General features: G+C 33.5%; 1 protein-coding gene across 2 annotated transcripts in view; it reads left to right on the top strand.

Moving 5' to 3' along the window:
- The window catches only part of KLHL1 (kelch like family member 1), a 353,595-nt gene extending 335,854 nt beyond the window's left edge, over window positions 1–17,741 (top strand). For both annotated transcript variants that reach the window (XM_042904084.1, XM_042904077.1), the window contains 2 exons: window positions 11,223–11,394; window positions 17,662–17,741. In XM_042904084.1, the coding sequence (XP_042760018.1) occupies window positions 11,223–11,394; window positions 17,662–17,721 (232 nt within the window). In that variant the 3' untranslated portion in view covers window positions 17,722–17,741. The remainder of the gene's footprint in view (window positions 1–11,222; window positions 11,395–17,661) is intronic.
- Window positions 17,742–20,363: the final 2,622 nt, after the last annotated feature.

The following is a 20,363-nucleotide window of genomic DNA, read 5'->3' as shown; positions in this document are numbered from 1 at the left end:
CTGTTAAAAGGTATGTATCTATGTATGCATGTATTCATTCATTCATTCATTCATTCATTTTGAGAGAACTAGTGCAAGTGAACTCCACCCAGCTCAAGTGGGAAAGGGGCAGAGGGAAAGGTAGAGAGAGAATCCCAAGCAGGCTCCAGGCCCAGCCCAGAGCCTGATGTGGGGCTCAATCTAATGACCATGAGATCATGACCTGAACCGAAATCAAGAGTCTTTCACTTAACTAACTGAGCTACCTAGGTGCCCCCAGGTATTTATTTCTAAAAGTGAATTTTAACCAACATTCAGATCTCCTGGGTATGCTCCATGTTCTATTGATTGACAATAATTTAAATAATTTTTGAAGCCCCTCTGAGGAAACTACATCTAAGGAGTCAAAGAGCTGTGTGGCTTATCCTTGCTTCCCCTTGTTCTGTCATCAATTCACTTCTCTTCTCCTCAAGCTTAAAAAGAGGATGTAATAAATATGATCTAGGTCAAAATAGGATTTTTCATGTGCCTTCATAGGCAGTTAAATTAAATTGAAATAAAATTAACCTTTTTAAACATTTTTTTAAATAAATACACAGGGATTGTTGAAAAGGGGAGAAGAAATCTAGTTACCCCGTCTTCTTTCCCAATGTTTCTGTTCCCATTATATATTTAAGAGAAGTACCAAGGATGATCGGGAGAACATCAATAACTACTTTTTAAACGTCTATCTTAAAGATTAAGCACATAATCAATATGAGAGCTGGAAACACGCAAACAATATTGGGAATCCTTCTTTTCCTCTAACATTGTGCTGACTTTTCTCCCTCTGTCTTGTTGTTGAAATGGATACTCACCTCAAAACCATCTTATGTCACATGTGACCCTAAGTTAGACTATTGCAATGAAATAAAAACAGGGGATGTGTCCTTAGAGAATGTGTGGAAGATCCTGTGTTGAGGAATTTATACTTATCAGAGAATAATTTGTAAATTCAGACTGGATTTGAACTAAGAAATCCTGTCTTGGATGGTTGCAGCCTGATATTTAAACCACTCTGAAGTTTTTATTTATTTATTTATTTAGTTAGTTAGTTAGTTAGTTAGTTAGTTAGTTAGTTTATCTTGGGGGGGGGGGGAGAGAGAGAGAGAGAAAGAGAGAGAGAGAGACAGAAAGAGAAAGAGCATGTGGGGGAAGGGCAGAGACAAGGATAAAGAGAATCCCAACCAGGCTCTGCATTGTCAGCACAGAGACTGACACCAGGCTCAATCCCATGAACTGTGACATCATGACCTGAGCAAAAACCAAGGGTCAGATGCTTAACTGACTGAGCTACCCAAGCGCCCCATGAAGTTTTCATTTTTTTAATTTAGAAGTAGTGTTTGTTGTTGTGATAGAAAATCATGAGGAAAAAATCATAAAAGAAAGCAATTTTGTCAGTACTCATTAAAATTCATTTATGTAAATTGATGTCTATATTTGATTCTTTTTCAATATATTGAGACATATTTACTAACAAAGGTTAAATTAAAGAAAAAAGCCAGTCTATTTCTTTGTTCCTTTCTCCAATTGTACATTTAGGTTCTATATGTCAGGGGTAGAGCATATAATGAATGCTTAAATATCCTGTCTGAATAAATCAATGGATGGATTAATGTACATTGTCTGATAGACTGTGGCTTCTGATCTTAAATTCTACCAACACTATGGTTGGGTTTTTTTTGACACTGGTTTAGACCAATACTCAAATAGTTATTTTGTTTATTTTTATAAATATTAGGTATAGATGTTACTAACCATATGTATGTCATATGGTTAATACAAATTTATAAATATTTTTAATATTTTATTTAAATGAATATATTTTATATTTTAAGGTAGATATATACTTCTTCATGAAATTGTTTGCTATTGTTTTAGTTATTTCTAGCAAATAATTCTACAATCTTAGTGACTTAAAATACTTTTATAATTGTTTCTTTTATGATTAAAATCTTTCATGATTATGTGTTGACTGGGTTCAGTTGGGCTACTCTTCTACTCTGCATGATATTGGCTGATGCTACAATCATCTGGGGCTCAACAAGGCTTTAATATTTGCAGTCATTCTCTGGCCGAGCTGGCAGTTAGGGCTGCCTCTCACCTGGTATCTCAGTTGATGCTTTAGCCAGAGCACTGTGGTTCTTCTTTAGCTGGATATTCTACCATATGGTAGCGGGGGTTCCAAGACATGGGAATCCAAGAGAACGGGGCTCAGAGAGGGCAGACATCCAATACAATGAATCATCAGGCCTCTACATGCATCACACCTATTAAAGTCACACTGGCCAATGCTGGTCAGCAAGGAAGGAGTGGAATACTCAAATGTATGACACTAAGAGTATGGTTCTTCAGGCACCAGCAAAGTGACAACCAGCACAAATATGCTTGCATGTTAAAAGTAATTTCCCATACTGAAATCACATTTTTATATGTAATTATATGAAGTCATATATATGTATATATAATGCATAATATATAATATATAATAATATAGAATATATTTTACCCTCATTTTATAGCTTTACTTGTTATCAGTTAACTCTTTGTTTAGTAAATCACTTGGCAAATAACATAAAATTCTCATGTCTTTCTATTCATTTCTTTGGGGGAAGTTACTGAGGTCATGTAATCTGACTCCTTTCTCTGCCTTTAGGGGAGCCAGTCCTGTAGGTGTGGACTGTAGTCACCAGCCTTTGTCTGGAGGCACTGCCATTGTGGGCTCCTTGGTAGGTGGAAACAGGAGCACCAAGAGCCACAAGGGTTTATAAATCACAATAAAGAGTTAATTTCTAGGGCCTCTGTGTCTAGGCCCATGGAAGTAGACAAGCCATGAAAATCTGTGGCGGTGTAAAACCTGAGTCCAGGCAGCAAGTTATTAGGAAAATGATTGATTTCCTTGTATGTTGTATTAAACCAACTATTTTATATGAGAATTCCTAGAATTAAATTGTTTCAGGGTAGATAAGTTTTGAAGTAGAAACAGTTTTCCCTCCATATTCTAGTGTATTACATACAACATTTTGAAAAAAATCTAAATAATTTTGGTGCTATAGTGATTACCTTTATAGGTCATATTTTTAGTTACACATGAAATAGTTATCAAAATTTACTGTGTTCTGGGTCATAAAGTAAACTTCAACAAATTTCAAAAGTTTGAAATCTCATAGGGCATGTTCTCTGATCAATAGGGAATTAAACTAAATTAAACTAGGGAATTAATCAGCTGTTTGTTTTTTGTTTTTGTTTTTCACTAAGTTCAATGCTTACTGAGGGGCTTGAACCCACCACCCCAAGATCAAGAGTTGCATACTCTATAGACCAAGCCAGCCAGGTGCCCCATGTTCAACTGTTTGAAGTTAGGAGATACTTTGAAATGATATGTGACTCAAACTGGAAAATAATTTGAACTTAATGATAACGAAAATATATATCAAATGTTGTGGGATGTAGCTAAAGAAATTCCTTTTTAAAAATTATATTCCTTTCACTACAGATTTTTCCAAATGCTTCACGCTAGACTTGGTATTTCTATAAAAAATACAAATTCACACTATCATTAAAAGAGGTCTTGGGGCAACTGGGTAGCTTAGTTAGTTGAGCATCCAACTCTTGATTTCGACTCAGGTCATGATCTCACGATTCATGAGTTCAAAACCCATGCCCAGCTCTGGGCTGACAGTGCGGGGCCTGCTTAACATTCTCCCTCTCTCTGCCCCACCCTTGCTCACATTCTCTCTGTCTCTCTCAAAACTAAATAAACTTAAAAAAAAAAAAAAAGAGGGGCCTCCCAATTTTCCCAACCTCTCCTCAAGATCTTATTAGAAATGTACATCATTAAACTCTGTTTATACCACACAATAAAATCATTTAAGGAACCATGCAATTTAGGCAAGACTGTTTGAATTACTGAAAAAGTTCACATAAGGAGAATACCACATGTATCATAAATTGCCAAGAGACTAATCTACTCCTGTGACATGTAACATGGGGTACTAAGTTCTAGCATTTCCAAAGAAATTCTTGAAAAGAAATTTATTGACTTAAGTGCATGTACTTAACAAGTTAAAAGAGCTGAAAAGCAAAGATTTAAGCTTCAATCTCAAGTTACAAAAATTGGACTAAAACAACTACCAAAACAGAAGTGAAATAGTGATTGAAATATATTAACAAAATATAAAGCAAACATGAAATTGAGAGGATTAAAAAGAAACCTAGGTTATTTCTCTAAAAATATTTGCAATAAAATTTAAAAGCTAGTTGCTAGATTGTGAAGGAAAAGGAGAAAAAAATTACCTATATCAGAAATGAGTAGGGACCTCTGGTTCCCTAGGTCATGGTTTTGGCTCTTGGTTTTGGCTCAGCTCATGATCTCAAGTTCATGAAATCAAGCCCCGTATTGGGCTCCATGGAGCCCCCTTGGGATTCTCTCTCCCTTTCTCTCTGCACCTTTCCCCCCTACCTCAAAATGAATAAGTAAATTTTAAAAATAAAAGAAATGAATGAGTCACTATTATGAGACTCTAAAAAGAGACTATTTGAATATTTATGCCATTATTTGAAATTTTAGTTGAAATGAGCAAATTTATAGAAAAGTAAAATCTTTTATACACTATGTAGGAAATAAAAAAACAAGAGAAACAAATAAAAAAAAGATGGTTAAACTCATGAGCATAGATGCAAACATCCAAAAGAAATATTAACAAATCAAACCTCAACCAATTTGCATTTATTCCAGAAATACAAGTTTGGTTTAGCATTGAACAACTAATCAATGTAAATCAATGTCATAAATAAACATCTGAATAAATGCAAAAATGATAAAATTCAATACCTACCATAATAAAAACTCTCACCAAACTTGGAAGAGAAATTAATAGAAAAGTAGTGAAATATTGAAATATGTTGTTTTGCGATTTTCATTAGGGAAAAAATGAATGTTAATACCACTTTTGTCAACATTTTATTAGAGTATCCAGTAGTAAAGCAATTATGGAAAGAAAATTAATCATTAGAAAGGAATGAATAAAACTGCCATTATTCAAGGTTACATGATAAAGATCTAATGATAATCTAACCACAGTCTAATTAGAAATTATTTGATTTAAAAAGTGGGTTAATAAGTTTGCTATATACTCAGTCAATATATGAAATTAATTACATTTCTACCTGCAAACTATAATAAAATTAATGTATAAAAAGTTGCCATTAGGTGTACCTGGCTGGCTCAGTCACTAGAGCATGTGACTCTTAATCTTAGAGTTGTAAGTTCGAACTTCATGTTGAGTGTAGAAATTACTTAAAAATAAAATCTTTAAATAAATAAATAAATAATTGCTATTAAAAAGTTTAAAAAATGCCTAGCAATGAATCTTACAATAGATATGCAGTACCTCTAAACGGAAAATAAAATATTGAGAAAAGTTTCAAAAAATCTTAAATAAATGGAAGGAAATGCCACATTCATGGAACAGAAGAATTGTCCTCTAAAATGTTTTATGGATTCATTGCAATCCTTATTTAAATTGTAACTGTTGGGGCAACTGGGTGGCTCAGTCAGTTGAGCATCCTACTTCGACTCAGGTTATTATCTTACTGTTCCCAAGTTCCAGCCCCACATTGGGCTCTGTGCTGACAGCTCAGAGCCTGGAGCCTGTTTTGGATTCTGTGTCTCCCTCTCTGTCTCTGCCCCTCCCCAACTTGTGCGGGCGTGCGCACGCTCTCTCTCTCTCTCTCTCTCTCTCAAAAATAAATAAACATTTAAAAAAATTTAAAAAATTGTAAATGTTTGTCGAGTGTGATTATGGATGTAATGTTGAAAAGTTAATCCTATAATTTAAATAAAAATGAAAAGGACCCCAAATCTCAAGAAAACTTTGAAGTACTACATGTTACAACTAATAAAAGTTACTTTAAGATATTGTGGTAATGGCCTAGTACAAATGAGTAAACAAGTGAAACAGATTTGTGTTCAGAAATAGAATCACACATATGAGGAATCTTGACTTACGGCAAAGGCAAAAGAGCACATCTCATGTGGAAAAAAAATCAGTTTTAGCTCCATCTCATATCATACCAAAAATCAATTCAGGATGCATTTTAAATGTAAATAAGAAACAAAGCTTTTATAATATAACAGAGGGGGTAATCTTTACAGTTATAGGGAAGTGAAAGATTACTTAAACTGAATCTGGAAAGAGTCATTCATAAAGACAAATATTCCTGTTAAAATACCTTTCATCAGGGCGCCTGGCTGGCTCAGTTAACAGAACATGCGACTCTTGATCTTGAGGTCATGAGTTTGAGGTTCATGTTGCATGTAGAGATTAGTCAAAAAGAAAAAAAATTTAAAAAGGTCCTTCCTCAAAAGATAGCATGAAGACTAAAACTTTACCCCAGAGGGTGGGAAAAATATTTGCAACGCATTTAACCAACAAAGGCTTTGTTTCCAAAAATTAAATTCTAGAAATGATTTTTCAAAGAACTTAAAAACATTAGAAAAAGTCGGCAGAAGATTGGGAAAAGAGCTCTTGAAAAAATGACTATTGGGAAAAACGCTTGGAGTCATCAGGGACATGCAAATTAAAGTCACAATGTCATACCAGGACCTACTAGACAGGCTAAAGTGAAATTAGCTAATACCACATGCTGGAGAAGATGGAGAGCAACCGAAAGTCTCATGACACTCATGGTGGGAATTTAAATTGCCCAGACTCTATAATACCAATTGGCAGTATCTACCACATTTCAAAATATACCTCCTCTTTGACCCACAAATTCTATTCCTAAATACCCATTAGATACACATATGTATGAAAATATCTGAGCAAGGATGTTTATAGGAACATTTTTACAGTTGTTCTGAAGTTTTTAAAAATTAATTTTATTAAAATTAATTTATTTTCCATTCCTGTCATGAAAATTTCTGAAGTCAAGGTACATCTGTTTTGAAAATCTCATGAGGCCTGGTAGATATTCGTTTTCTTTACAGGAAAAATGAAATTATTTATTTTTGACCAGCATTATTGTCACACTTGATTACCTAATTCAAATAATTTATGAAAATTCAACTATAGATTGTATAATTCATTTCTTAGAAATCTAAAAGCTCTTTCAGAGAAGTTTATTTTTGTAGGATGGATCTCATCTTTTCTTATTTCTCTTTTTACTTATTTGCTTTGTTTTGTTTTACAGGCGAACAAACCTGGCTACAGATCTCTTCTATGTCATTTAATTTGCTTTGTAGCTGAATATTGTCATACACGTTTAGGAAAATGAGTATTTTTAATTTTATTGGTTACTGAGGTAATGCTCTTATACTTAAAAAGTTTCCCTTTAATATTTTAAGATCAATTTTTATCCTTAAATAATGTAAAAAAAAGGGGGGGCTTAAAAAACTAATGGTACCTCAAAAGCTTCAATGGAGATTTTCAATGAGACACTAAGTTTTGTTCTGTGACTCTCATATGCCCTCAGCAAGTTTTCATTTTATAGCCAATTTTAGCCCCTACATGCTGGCACTTCTCTTTCCTGAGGGCTATAAAGTTTAATAGAGTCCCTGATACAGAGCTCACACCGTGACAACAAAGGCCAAGGTGAGATGTAGGAAAGGCTGACAGCCTAAATACAAAAAGACAGTCAACCCCCTCCCACTCCACCTTTTTCTCTTTCAAAAAAATGAACAGGCAACCAGAAAAAAAAAATTGGGGGAACTTAGTGAAAACTAAGTGAACCCCACCCCCAACAATGACAGAGTTCACTGTTAATAATTGTTTGGGAAATGGTTATACATCTGTGGATCCTCTCCTCAGGTAAAAAAGTCTGTTTATTTCACTTTAGGGGGTTACAATTTTGTATATCCCTGGGCTGAAAGGTGAATCTATTGAGTTCTGAATATAGAAAAATTAACTTAGAGTCCTTAATGTAAAAAACAAAATAACCACTAGTAGGTAACCTTGTATTTGTGTATTTACTTTCTAAATATCTAGGAGAGAGTGTGTGTATGGGTAGGAAGGGGTTGGATTGTTTTTGTTTGGGTTAGATTTCATTTTTGAATTGCAATATATAAATTTCAATTTTCATCATTGCCAGATATGAATCAAAAGTTTGTTATTACAAAAAAATATGTTACATAGCACTGAAGACAGGTATATCCAATTCAAAGGTCTGGATTTCTAGAATGCATTAAATTTGTAAAGTTCCCTTTAGGAATTTTGTAAAATTATATACACATTTTATACACACACACATACACACACACACATATGTATATATGTATATATATGCCAGTATATATATATATATATATATATATATATATATATATATATATATATGACATCTATTTCTAAATATAGAATGTCATTTCTAAATGTGTACTAAATATAGGGCATACTGGCATTTTCTTATTTTCCCTTGGAATGTGAGTATTTGAGAATTGTTCAATATTTGAGTTTCACTTAAAATTTCATAAGTCTTCAGAAATTAACTTATTATTTCTTCACACACTAGTGTTGGCTATTTTCTCAGTTCTTCTGCCTTTTTGCCAAGTGACAAAGTCTGCTTTGCAGACAATAGTTGAAAAAAATTCTATAGAGCTGAATAGCAATTAAATGAGGGATAAAATATGACTTCAGAAAAAGCTATTTAGGTGAAGTGATTGTGACAGAAGCCACCTGAATTTTACTGAAGAATGAATAAAGTGTAAAGAACGTTCACTTTTCACTGAAATTAAAGTGTATTATACATTCTTACTTCTAAGGTTATTTTTACTACAGATCTTTCCTGACAAACAAAAAACTAAACAATACAATAAACTTCCCTATACTCATTACCCAGCTTCAACAACTATCACCAATGTGTCATTCCTGTTTCAGCCTTTCCCCTTCCCTCTTTTTTAAGTATTTCAAAGAAATTCTCAAACATATCATTCTAGCTCAAACATTTCTAAATTCATCTTGAAACAAACAACCAAAATTGAACAGGACTTTTTTTTTTTAAACACAACAACAATGCTATTATCAGTACTAATAAAAACTTAAATGATTCCTTATTAAAATCTAATTCCCAGGCTATATTAAAAATTTCAACATACCTCATCTTTTAATAGTTGGTCTATTTGAATAGGGATCCAAATAAGGTCCACTCATTTTTTCTCATGTTGAAGTCAAATTTATTTAGAATAGCTACTTCTTCCTAATTATTCATTATAACTGGGGCTTTTGTTTGTTTTGCTACTGAGTTTTTGGAAAATTCAGTCAGCTAACCTATAAAATGTTCCACTTTCTGGATTCTACTATTTTCATTCCTTGAGATGTCTTCTCTTCCTTTACCTTCTCCTTCTCCTGCTCTTCTTCCTCCTCCTCTTCTTTTTTGTCCTTATTTTTATTTTCTTTTTAATTTTTTAATGTTTATTTATTTTTGAGAGAGAGAGAGAGAGAGACAGAGCATGAACAGGGGAGGAGCAGCGAGAGAGGGTGACACAGAATCTGGAGCAGGCTCCAGACTCTGAGTTGTCAGCACAGAGCCCGACGGGGGTGGGTGGGGGGGGGGTGGGCTTGAACTAATGAACCATGAGATTATGACCTGAGCGGAAGTCAGATGCTTAACCGACTGAGCCACCCAGGTGTTCCAATTTTGTCCTTATTTAAAAAAAGTCTTTTATATTTCAAAATGTTCATGATAAGATTTTGATGGCATAGATTAAGTGTTTATGTGTGTCTATCGGTGCCTTTGTTTGTGATGTTTTGAGTTTATTAACTACAGCATGTAAAATTACATTTTTATTTGCTAGATAGCATATGGTTCATGGTGGTCCTGGTTTTGGAGGCATTCAACCAGTCTCTCATTTCACGTAAATTATCTTGGCTGTCACAACCTTTCCAACCATGGCATGTAAATGCATGTAGCATCCTGGATAACATGAATACAGAGAAATATAAATTTCAGATCTTTGGGGTATTCTCAGCCTTTTCTTTTGTAACAACCTTCTTTGTTTTCAATAAACTATAGTAGGTTTTTGTTTTTTTTTTTTTTTGTTTTGTTTTGTTTTTTTTTTGTTTTTTTTTTTTTTTGCTTGTTTGTGTTTGTTTCTTTGTTTTAGGAGTCTGTGGGTTGAAAGTTTCAATTGGTGAAACACAAGATTTGAGTAGAAGAACAAACTAAAAATATGTTTGCTGTGTCTGTTAAAAAAACAAAAAAACAAAAAACTTTGACCCTGTCTTCTTTTATATTTACTCTGCTTGGCTTGTACTAGCTTTTTCATTTCCGTATCTGACCTTGCAGGTGCAGGTTAAAGGCAAAGAAGTGGTTTAATCCTTCTTAGCGGAAGTAAAGTCCATTCACCAAAGTATTCTTCAGGCTTCTGCCACTCAAAATACGAAATATTCATATATAATGTATGGAAATCAGAATTTCTGGAAATTAAATTATTTTTGGTTTAAATTCAGTAATGATAACTTGGGCCCCCTGCTTCAGTGTCTTGATTTACCAATCTCTCCCTTACAGTGAATCCCAAATAAAGCCACTAAAGCACAGTTCAGTTCATGTTGTAATTATTTTCCCCAAGTTTCGTTACTGGAACACAGAATGCTTTCCTACCCATCACACAATGCATAAGCTGATCAAAAACTACCCTTTCAGGCACTCTGCTCCTTGTTACCTCCCTGAACTTAGCCACTCTGCAACCCTGCTTTCCTCAAAGCTGGCCATGCATTTTCATTAGCACTTCAGATTTTTTTTGCATAAACTTCTCCTTTTCTTTCTAGAAAAGTTAGGTTACACTTTCAGACCTGATTTAAAGGAGACTTCAACTGTGGGGGAATTCCATAATTCTCCCAGATTTTTAACCATTATTTCTGTATCATTACCATAGCATTTTGCTTATGTTTGTTTGACAGAACTTCATTCTACAGTGGAAAATAGTGGCTTACATATCCGACTCCCTTGGAGAGAAATCATGATGCAAATTTTTCTGCTAAGTGACTGTGCATCCAACTAAGAGTCTATGTATATTTTTTAAACACCTTAAAGTTTAGAAAGCCAGACATTGTGGATATTAACTCTTGAACATCTGCTCAAATGATTGAGCTTTTAGAAAAAACACAGTTTTGATTTTCATGGTGTGCTTTTGAAAGAGTATTTTTCACATACTCAAAGTTGAATGTGGTTAGGATATGCTATGTCCTATTTTCCTTACATTTTAGATATGATCCCAAAACAGACACATGGACCATGGTGGCTCCTTTGAGTATGCCCAGAGATGCTGTTGGAGTCTGTCTCCTTGGTGACAGATTATATGCCGTTGGTGGCTATGATGGGCAGACATACCTCAACACTATGGAATCCTATGATCCACAAACAAATGAGTGGACACAGGTAAGAGTGTTGCCAGCATAATACTTCAAATACAAGAATTTACTTCATTTACTTCGTTCTAAATTTCCTTGAACCCCAAGTGATTGATTTAGCCCATTTTCATGTTCATTTTGTAAAAAGTTCACTAAATCACATGTTTTTGTGTACTTTTCTCTTATGTATTTTATAATTAATAAAATTCATATTAAAATGTGATATTCATGCTTCAATGGGATTTCCACTTTGTTATAAGTAATAACAAGGAACAGTAACTGAATTTTAATTAGCTGAAACAAAAAAAAATCAAAGTGGAATATATTGGTTCACAAAATCCTAACTTTAGTATATTTGGTTTTAGAGATAGCTGGAATAAGAAGATGGAAAGCTACAGAAATCAACTTCCTGCCTCCCATTTTTGCTTTACTCCCTTTATTAGGCCCAGTTACCGACTGCAGAGAACATTTACCATGGAGTGGAGATACTAGAAACCCCAAGTAGCAATCCTCACAACCAAAAACAGAAAACAAAAACAAAAACAAAACACCTGCTTTTTAATTAAAAAACAAAACAAAACAACAACAAAACAAAGAAACAAACAGCAAAGGGCTCTAAATGATCTGTCATGTAGAAAGTGCTCACTCCCAGACAATCACTTTGGTCAGGAAGATTCAGTGAAATAATTAGCTGATCATAAGTGAGGTGCTATCCCTTGATATATAGTACACTGTAGTTAGAGACTCAGGATAATGCTAGAATAAGGCAGCTCCCTGTCTGGTCACATAGCTGAGGATTTGTGTTGCATGTGTGGGTGCTGGGGGAAAATAAGGGCAGTGCAACCAAATTATAATGGAAAACCCCTTATTCAGTATAACTACTATGACCTCACTTTTAACGGAGGGAATGGATATATTCTAAGACTTGTGTCCCTGTATTTTATTACTTTCTACTCCAAATTTCTCAGTGCTTCTATTATTCCTCCCCTTTATCAGAAACTTAGAAGCAAGATACCATTCCAATAAACAAACCATTTCCATCAATGGATGCAATGAGATTCAAAGGTCTTATTGAGTTGAAGCAGAATAAGAACCTCATCTCCTACTATTCCTCAGTGGATGGAGGGTTCATTTTTTTAAGGGGGGAGGGGTTGCAGAAATTGAACAAAGTTTATCTGAAGAACTTGAACACTGATTGAAGTAAATTTCTTTTAAAGATACTTACTTTTAAAGATAAATAACTTCCTTGATTGTGCCAGTTTCGATATGTTCAATCACAATATTGAAATAGGCTGAATCTGAAGTACAAAACTAAATTCCGAATGTCCAGACTGCCTTATGGATCATACCCTTCCCTAAGAGAAAATCCTTTGATTTCACAGGAGATAAATGGATTTGGCTAAGAAGGAAAAAAAGAAGGCAGAATGAAGGAAAGAAGGGAAAATTTTGGAAAACTAGGTCATGTGATTTTCTGTGTTTCACTTTAATTCTAAAAAAAGAATCATTTCCTATCCAAAGAGCAGCAAATATAAAAGCAGTTTGTAATTATTGCACTAAGTTTTTAGAGGATATATTTTAACCTATCCTCCTTCTGATTCCCTAGTGTTTACAAAGGAGACACTGCATGGATTAATGATTGTTGATTTGCCAAGGAAATGTACCAGTTCAATGATACATATTTAAAATGTGCCACTTTCACAAATGAACATCAAATAAAGGAAGTTTACAGGCATATCAATGATAGAATGTAATCTTCATTTCATGTTTATAATAATGAGCCATTTTGCTTATCATTCTTCTGAAATTAAAATCAAAATAATCTGTGTAGTAATAATAGGTAAAATTCTCCTGAAGACTATTTTCCCTCATCTGTATTTTATTGTGCTGTGTTTTGGATCATATAACAACTTACAAACAGGAAGGTGGTATTTAAAATGGTTTATAACAGCTTTACAAAAATGTTTTACAACAACTTTGTTTAAGTACAATAAACCTTAATTGTAAAGCACTTAAATTACTCTAAGATTTTATGTCTATATATTTTCATTATTTATATTTTTAAGATAGCAGACACACACAAAATCACTTTGAAAATTTTCAGGATTCTACGTCCTTGGCAAAAAAATCCCATATGTGCTGGACAATGCCTGTTACTTTCCCTCCATTTACCCCACAAATGGACAAAACCAATATGTTATCCTATTTATCATTGGCGTCCCCAAATGGCTGAGCATTAGAGTAAATAAACAAACTATATTAAAATATCGAAGAATGTATATTTGGAACACTTCCTAAGCTAGCTAATTATAAATAATGTTAATAGATTAGGGATCAGTTTCCAGATTCATGTCTTAGATAGTTTTACCGAGAATACATGCATACCTGTATACATATGTACGTGTGTGTGTGTGTGTGTTTTAATAAATTTGATTTGTCATTTAACACTGGGTTTATTTCTTCTGTTTTATTTGAAAAAAACAATATGTGTGCTTCAAGACATAAAAAGAGAACTTTCTTCCATTTCCCCTGGTATGGGTAAAATCACCCTTTCATGTGTTGTCTTGGCACATTGTCATAGTGCTGTTATGTTTTACCCACCCATAACTATAAAGATAGTGTGTGATTTACTATCATCTCCCCGAAGACTAGCAAAATTGCTGGCATGGAGTAAGAGACAATGTGAATATTTCTTAAATAAATTAGTTGAATATTACTGTTGCAACTCAGTTCTGTTGTGTATGAGTTTAGTTTGTTTACACACAATAGATATATGGTAGTATCCCCTTATCTGCACTTCTGCTTTTCCTGGCTTCAGTTAACAATGGGCTGCTGTAGTTTGGGAGCAGGTGATCCTCCTCCTGATGTATTGTCAGAAGGTTAGTTGTAGCCTAATGTTATGTAACAATGCCGACATCATTCGCCTCATTTCATCTCATTACATAAGCATTTTATCATCTCACATCATCACAAGAGGAAGGGTGAGTACAGCACAAGATATTTTGAGAGAGAGAACACATTCACGTAACTTTTATTATAGTATATTATTATTATTGTTTTATTTTATTATTAGCTATTATTGTTCATCTCTTATGGTACTTAATGTGTTAATTAAACCTTATCATAGGTCTGTATGTACAGGAGAAAAACAGTAAAACATGTGTTTGGTACTATCCATGGTTTCAAGCATCCTCTAGAGGTCTTAGAACATATTCCCCCTTCAAGAGGGGACTACTGTAGAGAATAAGTTCCAGGGGAACCTGGTGAAATATCTACATTCTCAGTTTCTTTTTTATAATTGTTTCTGTGGCCAACTTTTCTAGGTTGTCATTCTAGGGTTGAAGGTGCAACCCTGGAGGGAGAACATAGCAGGTTTAAAAAATAAATAAAAATTAATTAATTAATATATATATATTATATATATAATTATTATATATATATTTATTTTTTATAAATTATAAATAATTATAAATATTTATTTATAAATATTTATAAAATAAAATATTTATAAAATTATAAATAATTATATATATATGTATATATATATATATAATACAAAGTTAGAGCAAGGGGGAAAAGGACAAAAGATCTCAAGTATTTAAATGTATTTATGGAGAATATATTAATGCTCAAAATAGCATGATAAATTCTGTGGTAAGGGAAATACTTAGCAATATGATAGAATTTAAGTGTATTGGGTAGAGAAATCTTCCTTCAGGAAATGGCATGTAGAATGAGGCCTGACAGGTGGCTAATAGTCAGATAAAAATATGGGGAATGGTTTGGTTTGAGAAACAGAATTTGAAAAGAATTGCAGGAAGAACATGTAACATGTTGTACTGGCCAAAAATAAAGTGGTGAGCAAGGAGTTTGGAGACATAAACAGGGTCTATATGAGGCAGGGCCAGAAGCCATGTTTTTAGAATCTTGACTTTAATATAAGGCTGAATGGGAGTTAATGAATTTTAAGCAGGGAAGTAAATAATCAGAATTCCGTTCTAAAATAATTGCACTTGATAGGATGTGAAAAACAGGAGAAAGCAAGATTAGATTCAGAGAAATCTGTTAGGAGGTTATTTTACCAATCCACTGTAGGGGTGGAAACCTTTCTTTACTCCTTCTAGGTTATTTGGTTGGTCTCATAATTAAATTAATATAAGATGGATGAATGGGATAAAAAATTAATTTTGTATGTATGGGAACCCCGTAAAAATATGAGAGTCAAAGAAGTGACCAAAGCAGGAAGCTGTATTCTTTTTCAACAAAATGATAAATTTGTGAACTGACAAGGGATTTGAGCTTGTGGTAGTAAATTGGTGAAGAAGTAACAAAGTTTACTTATACAGCATTCTTGGCTCTAAATTCCCTATCTCTGGTGATAAGGATACCTTCTAGTGTCCTGGTACAGGGAGGTTACCTTTCACATGGGAGATTTATCTCCCTCTTTCAGTGGGACCAAGGAGGGTCAGCAAGTCCTTTCTGTACCAATCATCTCTGAAGTACCTTTAATTCAAAATAATCAATATGCCAAAGTGGCATATCCTGGGGTGGCATACTGCAATGCTTCACACTCAAGGTAAAATTGTAATGTGAACTGACAGGAATAGGTATAATTAGGTTGGATGGAGAGATACTTATAGGACTTGATGATTATTCAGATGTAGGGTTGATGAGGTAAAACTAAAGGTTGTGGATGTACCCTAGGTGTCTATCTTGAGTAACTTGAGAGTGGTGTCATTAACTGGCACAGGAATCACAGGAGGAACAACACATTTTTGCAAAGTGCAGAGATTTATTTTTATAAACACACTCATGCATGTAGGGAGATGTAGATGTAGATATAAAGTGAAGCTATTCATGTTATACTTTTTCTAGAAACTATGCACAGCATTTCTCAGTATTGAATGAACATTGGAGGGTATTTGGGAAAGTTTTCAAAAATACAAGTACCCAATATTCATCCCATTCCTATTGAGTGGTAGGGCATGAGCAAATATACTTTGTAAAAGTTCGTTAGATGACTTTGATATGAAACAATACTTTAAAAAGAGGGGCAATGGAAAGTATGTGCATTTTGGAGTGAGATACATTTCAGTTTGTATACGTTGCTTTATATATTGTTCCCTGACATTCCATTCACATACCTATCACAAAAATAACAATACATGATAGGATTATAAAGATGATGTGGTGATCTATAAAAATTATTCTTAATACGAATGAAAGGAATAAAAAATTATCACATAGGAAGTTGCTCTGTGTGCTTGTGTGTGTGTGTGTGTGTGTGTGTGTGCGTGCACACGTGTGCATATGTGTTAACTCTGCAAAGGGACGGCAGGTAACAGTAAGTACATTTAACAGAACTGTAGATATGGGTGGTGATTTTCATATTAGAGAGTGAAACCATATCCTTTCTCAATCAATAAGATAATATATGTGATCTGAGATTATTTTTCTCTTAGCTGTTTTATTTCTTACATTTTATTCACTTTCTTCTCAGTTTGGGATAATATCCTGTAATTTCTAGCCTACTCTGATATTTTTATGTGCATAAATTATTCTTAGAAAACTGTAATGAAAATCTTTCATATCAAAATGCTCAAATTATTCAACTCTTGACTTACCTCTATGGAATAAATTTTCATTACAAAGTGTAAAAATTATTGTTTTTAATATATTTCTAGCCAGTTTCATATTCAGGATTATTAAAAACATCTCAATTCTCATTTTGATGACTATCATACGGTAGAATTTTTTTAATAAGCACTATAGAAATTGTAATTATGGCTTGTTTATGACAAAATATTGAAGTTACTTCACCGTATGTCTCTGTTTAGAATGAATGAATAACACATTTAATTCAGTAGACTATCTGGGGAAATAACTTCAAAATTATTTCAATAAGTGTAATAGCTATTTGATCTGAAATATATTCCAAGATACCACTATGAAGTATTGTCAGAAATGTGTCCATACAAGCCCAGAAATAAATCTTCATTGGAAACTTTTCTATAGTATCTTTATGTCACTAAAAATCATTAAATATCTTATTACTTGTATTAAAAATCCCATAAATGACTGCAGGTTTTAACAACTGCAATATGTAAATTTTTGCTCTTTTGTAAATGCCATTTTCATTGTTTCCATTTTTATTGTACTACTTGTGGCTAAATGGGGAAAACAGAAGCACATGTATTTATGATTTTAACACATATGAGTGTTTTAAATATATTACAATTTGTATACTATTCTATGACAGTAAAAATTGTCTTAAGTTGTGTTTCATCTTTTTCAACAGATGGCTTCTTTGAATATCGGGAGAGCAGGTGCCTGTGTGGTAGTCATCAAGCAACCTTGACTTATTTTTATTTGGAGAGATTTTATTTGCTGGAGTGGTTATTTTTATAACAGAGAGCAAGAATGAGAATTTCCTGAGATGAAAATTCTTCAAGAACAAGGATTTCTGTAGATTTACCTACTGATGTCAAAAGAGGTAGACTATCAAAAAGAATTATAAGAATAAAAAAAAAACATCAAACTGCTGTGAAACAATGTCTGGCCGTATATTAGTTAGTTCAGGAATGGTTATTGGTAATTTGTTTTGTATTGTAGAATACAATAACTAAAGTTACCAAAGGCTTGTTTTTCTTGAGCAATTAAGAGGAGAGACCAATATTTGTGACACGGATAATTTCATGACTACAACTCATTCAATTGTTTTATTAGTTTGTGGCAATATCAAAGAAGTCAAAGACATGATATTTCGTCTGACAGAACCTGATTGGTTTACTATTTTCCTAATCAGTTGTGGTCATTCCAGGAGGCAGAATGATATTTTATTAAAACAAACACGCTTCTTCCTCATTTTCTCAACTATGAGAACAATTAGAGAAACAGATTCATGCCTGTCTCTTGCATTCAGGAAACAAACTGTTCTGCTAATCAAAACTGCTATATCATCAGAGTGGATGGTTGAAATTTGTTGCAGCCGTATTAGCAATCTGAAGCTGGCAAACACAAAAGATTGTTTTCATTAGGCTTACCACATTGCTTTGTTTTTTGAACACACTGAGCCAAAGAATCAGTACAATTATGGGCTTTTGCCTTATGTTGAGTTCAGTGTAAGCATGGAAGCTAGTTACTCTGAATGTTATATATATCATTGCATGTTCAAGTCCTTTAGAAATTTGTTCATTAAAAAAAAAACAAAAACAACTTAGAATTTTGAGGGAGAAATCTATGATCCATTCATTTGGAGTATTAATGATCATTGTTAGAAGGAGGGCAGACTCCAGATTCTCATTCCCCATTTTTCAAACTTGTTACATTGATATGCACATTATTTTATGCCAAATGTTTGTAATTGTTTAAAGCATAAAGTGGAAACATTACACATTGTCCTTAATAGATTCATGTAAATTTTAAATATAATTAATAAATAATAAAAAATTTGCTTTTATCACTGTATCTTTCTTCAATAAATTTTAATTCAAATCTGAGTGAAAAACTGATAAGGCTGGGGCACCTGGGCAGCTCAGTCAGCTAAGCATCTGACTTTGGCTCAGGTCATGATCTCACATCACAGTTCATGAGTTCCAACCCCGCGTTGGGCTCTCTGCTGACAGCTTGGAACCTGGAGCCTGCTTTGGATTCTGTGTGTGTCTCTCTTTCTGCCCCTCCCCCCCCAAACATGAATAAATTTCAAAAAATAAAAATAAAAAAATTGATAAGGTATACTGTAGAGATAGGGCATTTTTATTGCTTGAGTTTTCAAAATAATCAAGGAGTATGTATCTCTCTCAAAATGTTTATTTCCTCTTAAACATTACACTGACATCAAATACAGTCTTTAATTATTGCTTTCTTTTGTAGTCACTCAGTTGAGGTAGTTAGAAATAATGCCTACAAAACACACATCACATAATGAATGCTGATAATTGTGCAGGATCTAGAAAAGGTGAAAAGAAAAATCCTCTTTGAGTCAGAGTAAGCCATGGGATTGATTTTTACTGCCAGATGGAGAAAAATGTTTGAAATCTAATAACCAAGGAAAATATTGATAGTTTGTATAAAGGAAATATTAGGAAATCTAAATTTTCCCAACATATACATTTGATCAAATTTATTGGTCACATTTTACCTCAGAAAAATTATGCCACTAGAAGTATAAGACAGGAGGAAGTATCAATGATTTTTAAAAATTGCAGGTAAAAAAATGCATAGCATGAAATTTATCATCTTCACCATTTCTAAGTGTATAGTTTAGTAGCATTAAGTACATTTAGTTTCTTCTTCCCACATATTTTCTCCAAGACATAGAACATACAGAGAATATTAGCCAGCTAAAATAGACAACTTAGTTTTGAAATTAAAGAATAGAGGAGAAGATAAAGTAGGTATGTCTATTTTTTAACCACTAAAGTTTTGTGGTGGTCATATTTAAAATTTGATGAATCAAGATTTTTACTATATTTTTTCCTGATAAGGAATTTTCCTGAAGCAAACTTGCTACATCAACCATCTACTTTCTATATATAGATCACATTAGCCTATGCGACTGCTTATATTGCAGAGTAAGGGTATACAGTAATTGATCAAATGATGACATTGAACAGCACTTTGGATGATGAACTGATAAGCCTATATGAAATAGGGAGACTGGATTTAATTGTGCCAATTTGCTGAAAAGGAAATTGTCCTCCAAGGTCACATACTAAATAAGTCCCAGCACTTATTACCTACTCTGCCAAGACTCCAGTCCAGGATTCGAAACTTGACTCTGTCAATTGATAAATCAGTTCTGCTAACGATTGCCACTTGAGGTAAAATTTTTGCTAATAGGATTCACTATTTGGCTCTTTGAATTAATAAAGCATTCGGGGCATCTGGGTGGCTCAGTTGGTTGAGAGTCCAACTTCGGCTCAGGTCATGATCTCACAGTTGGTGAGTTCAAGCCCCGTGTTGGGCTCTGTGCTGACAGCTCAGAGCCTGGAGCTTGCC

Source organism: Panthera leo, chromosome A1 (genome assembly GCF_018350215.1).
Source record: "Panthera leo isolate Ple1 chromosome A1, P.leo_Ple1_pat1.1, whole genome shotgun sequence".
Taxonomy (NCBI): Eukaryota; Metazoa; Chordata; class Mammalia; order Carnivora; family Felidae; genus Panthera; species Panthera leo.
Note: the sequence above shows the minus strand (reverse complement) of the source record. Positions and strands in the feature narration are given on the sequence as shown.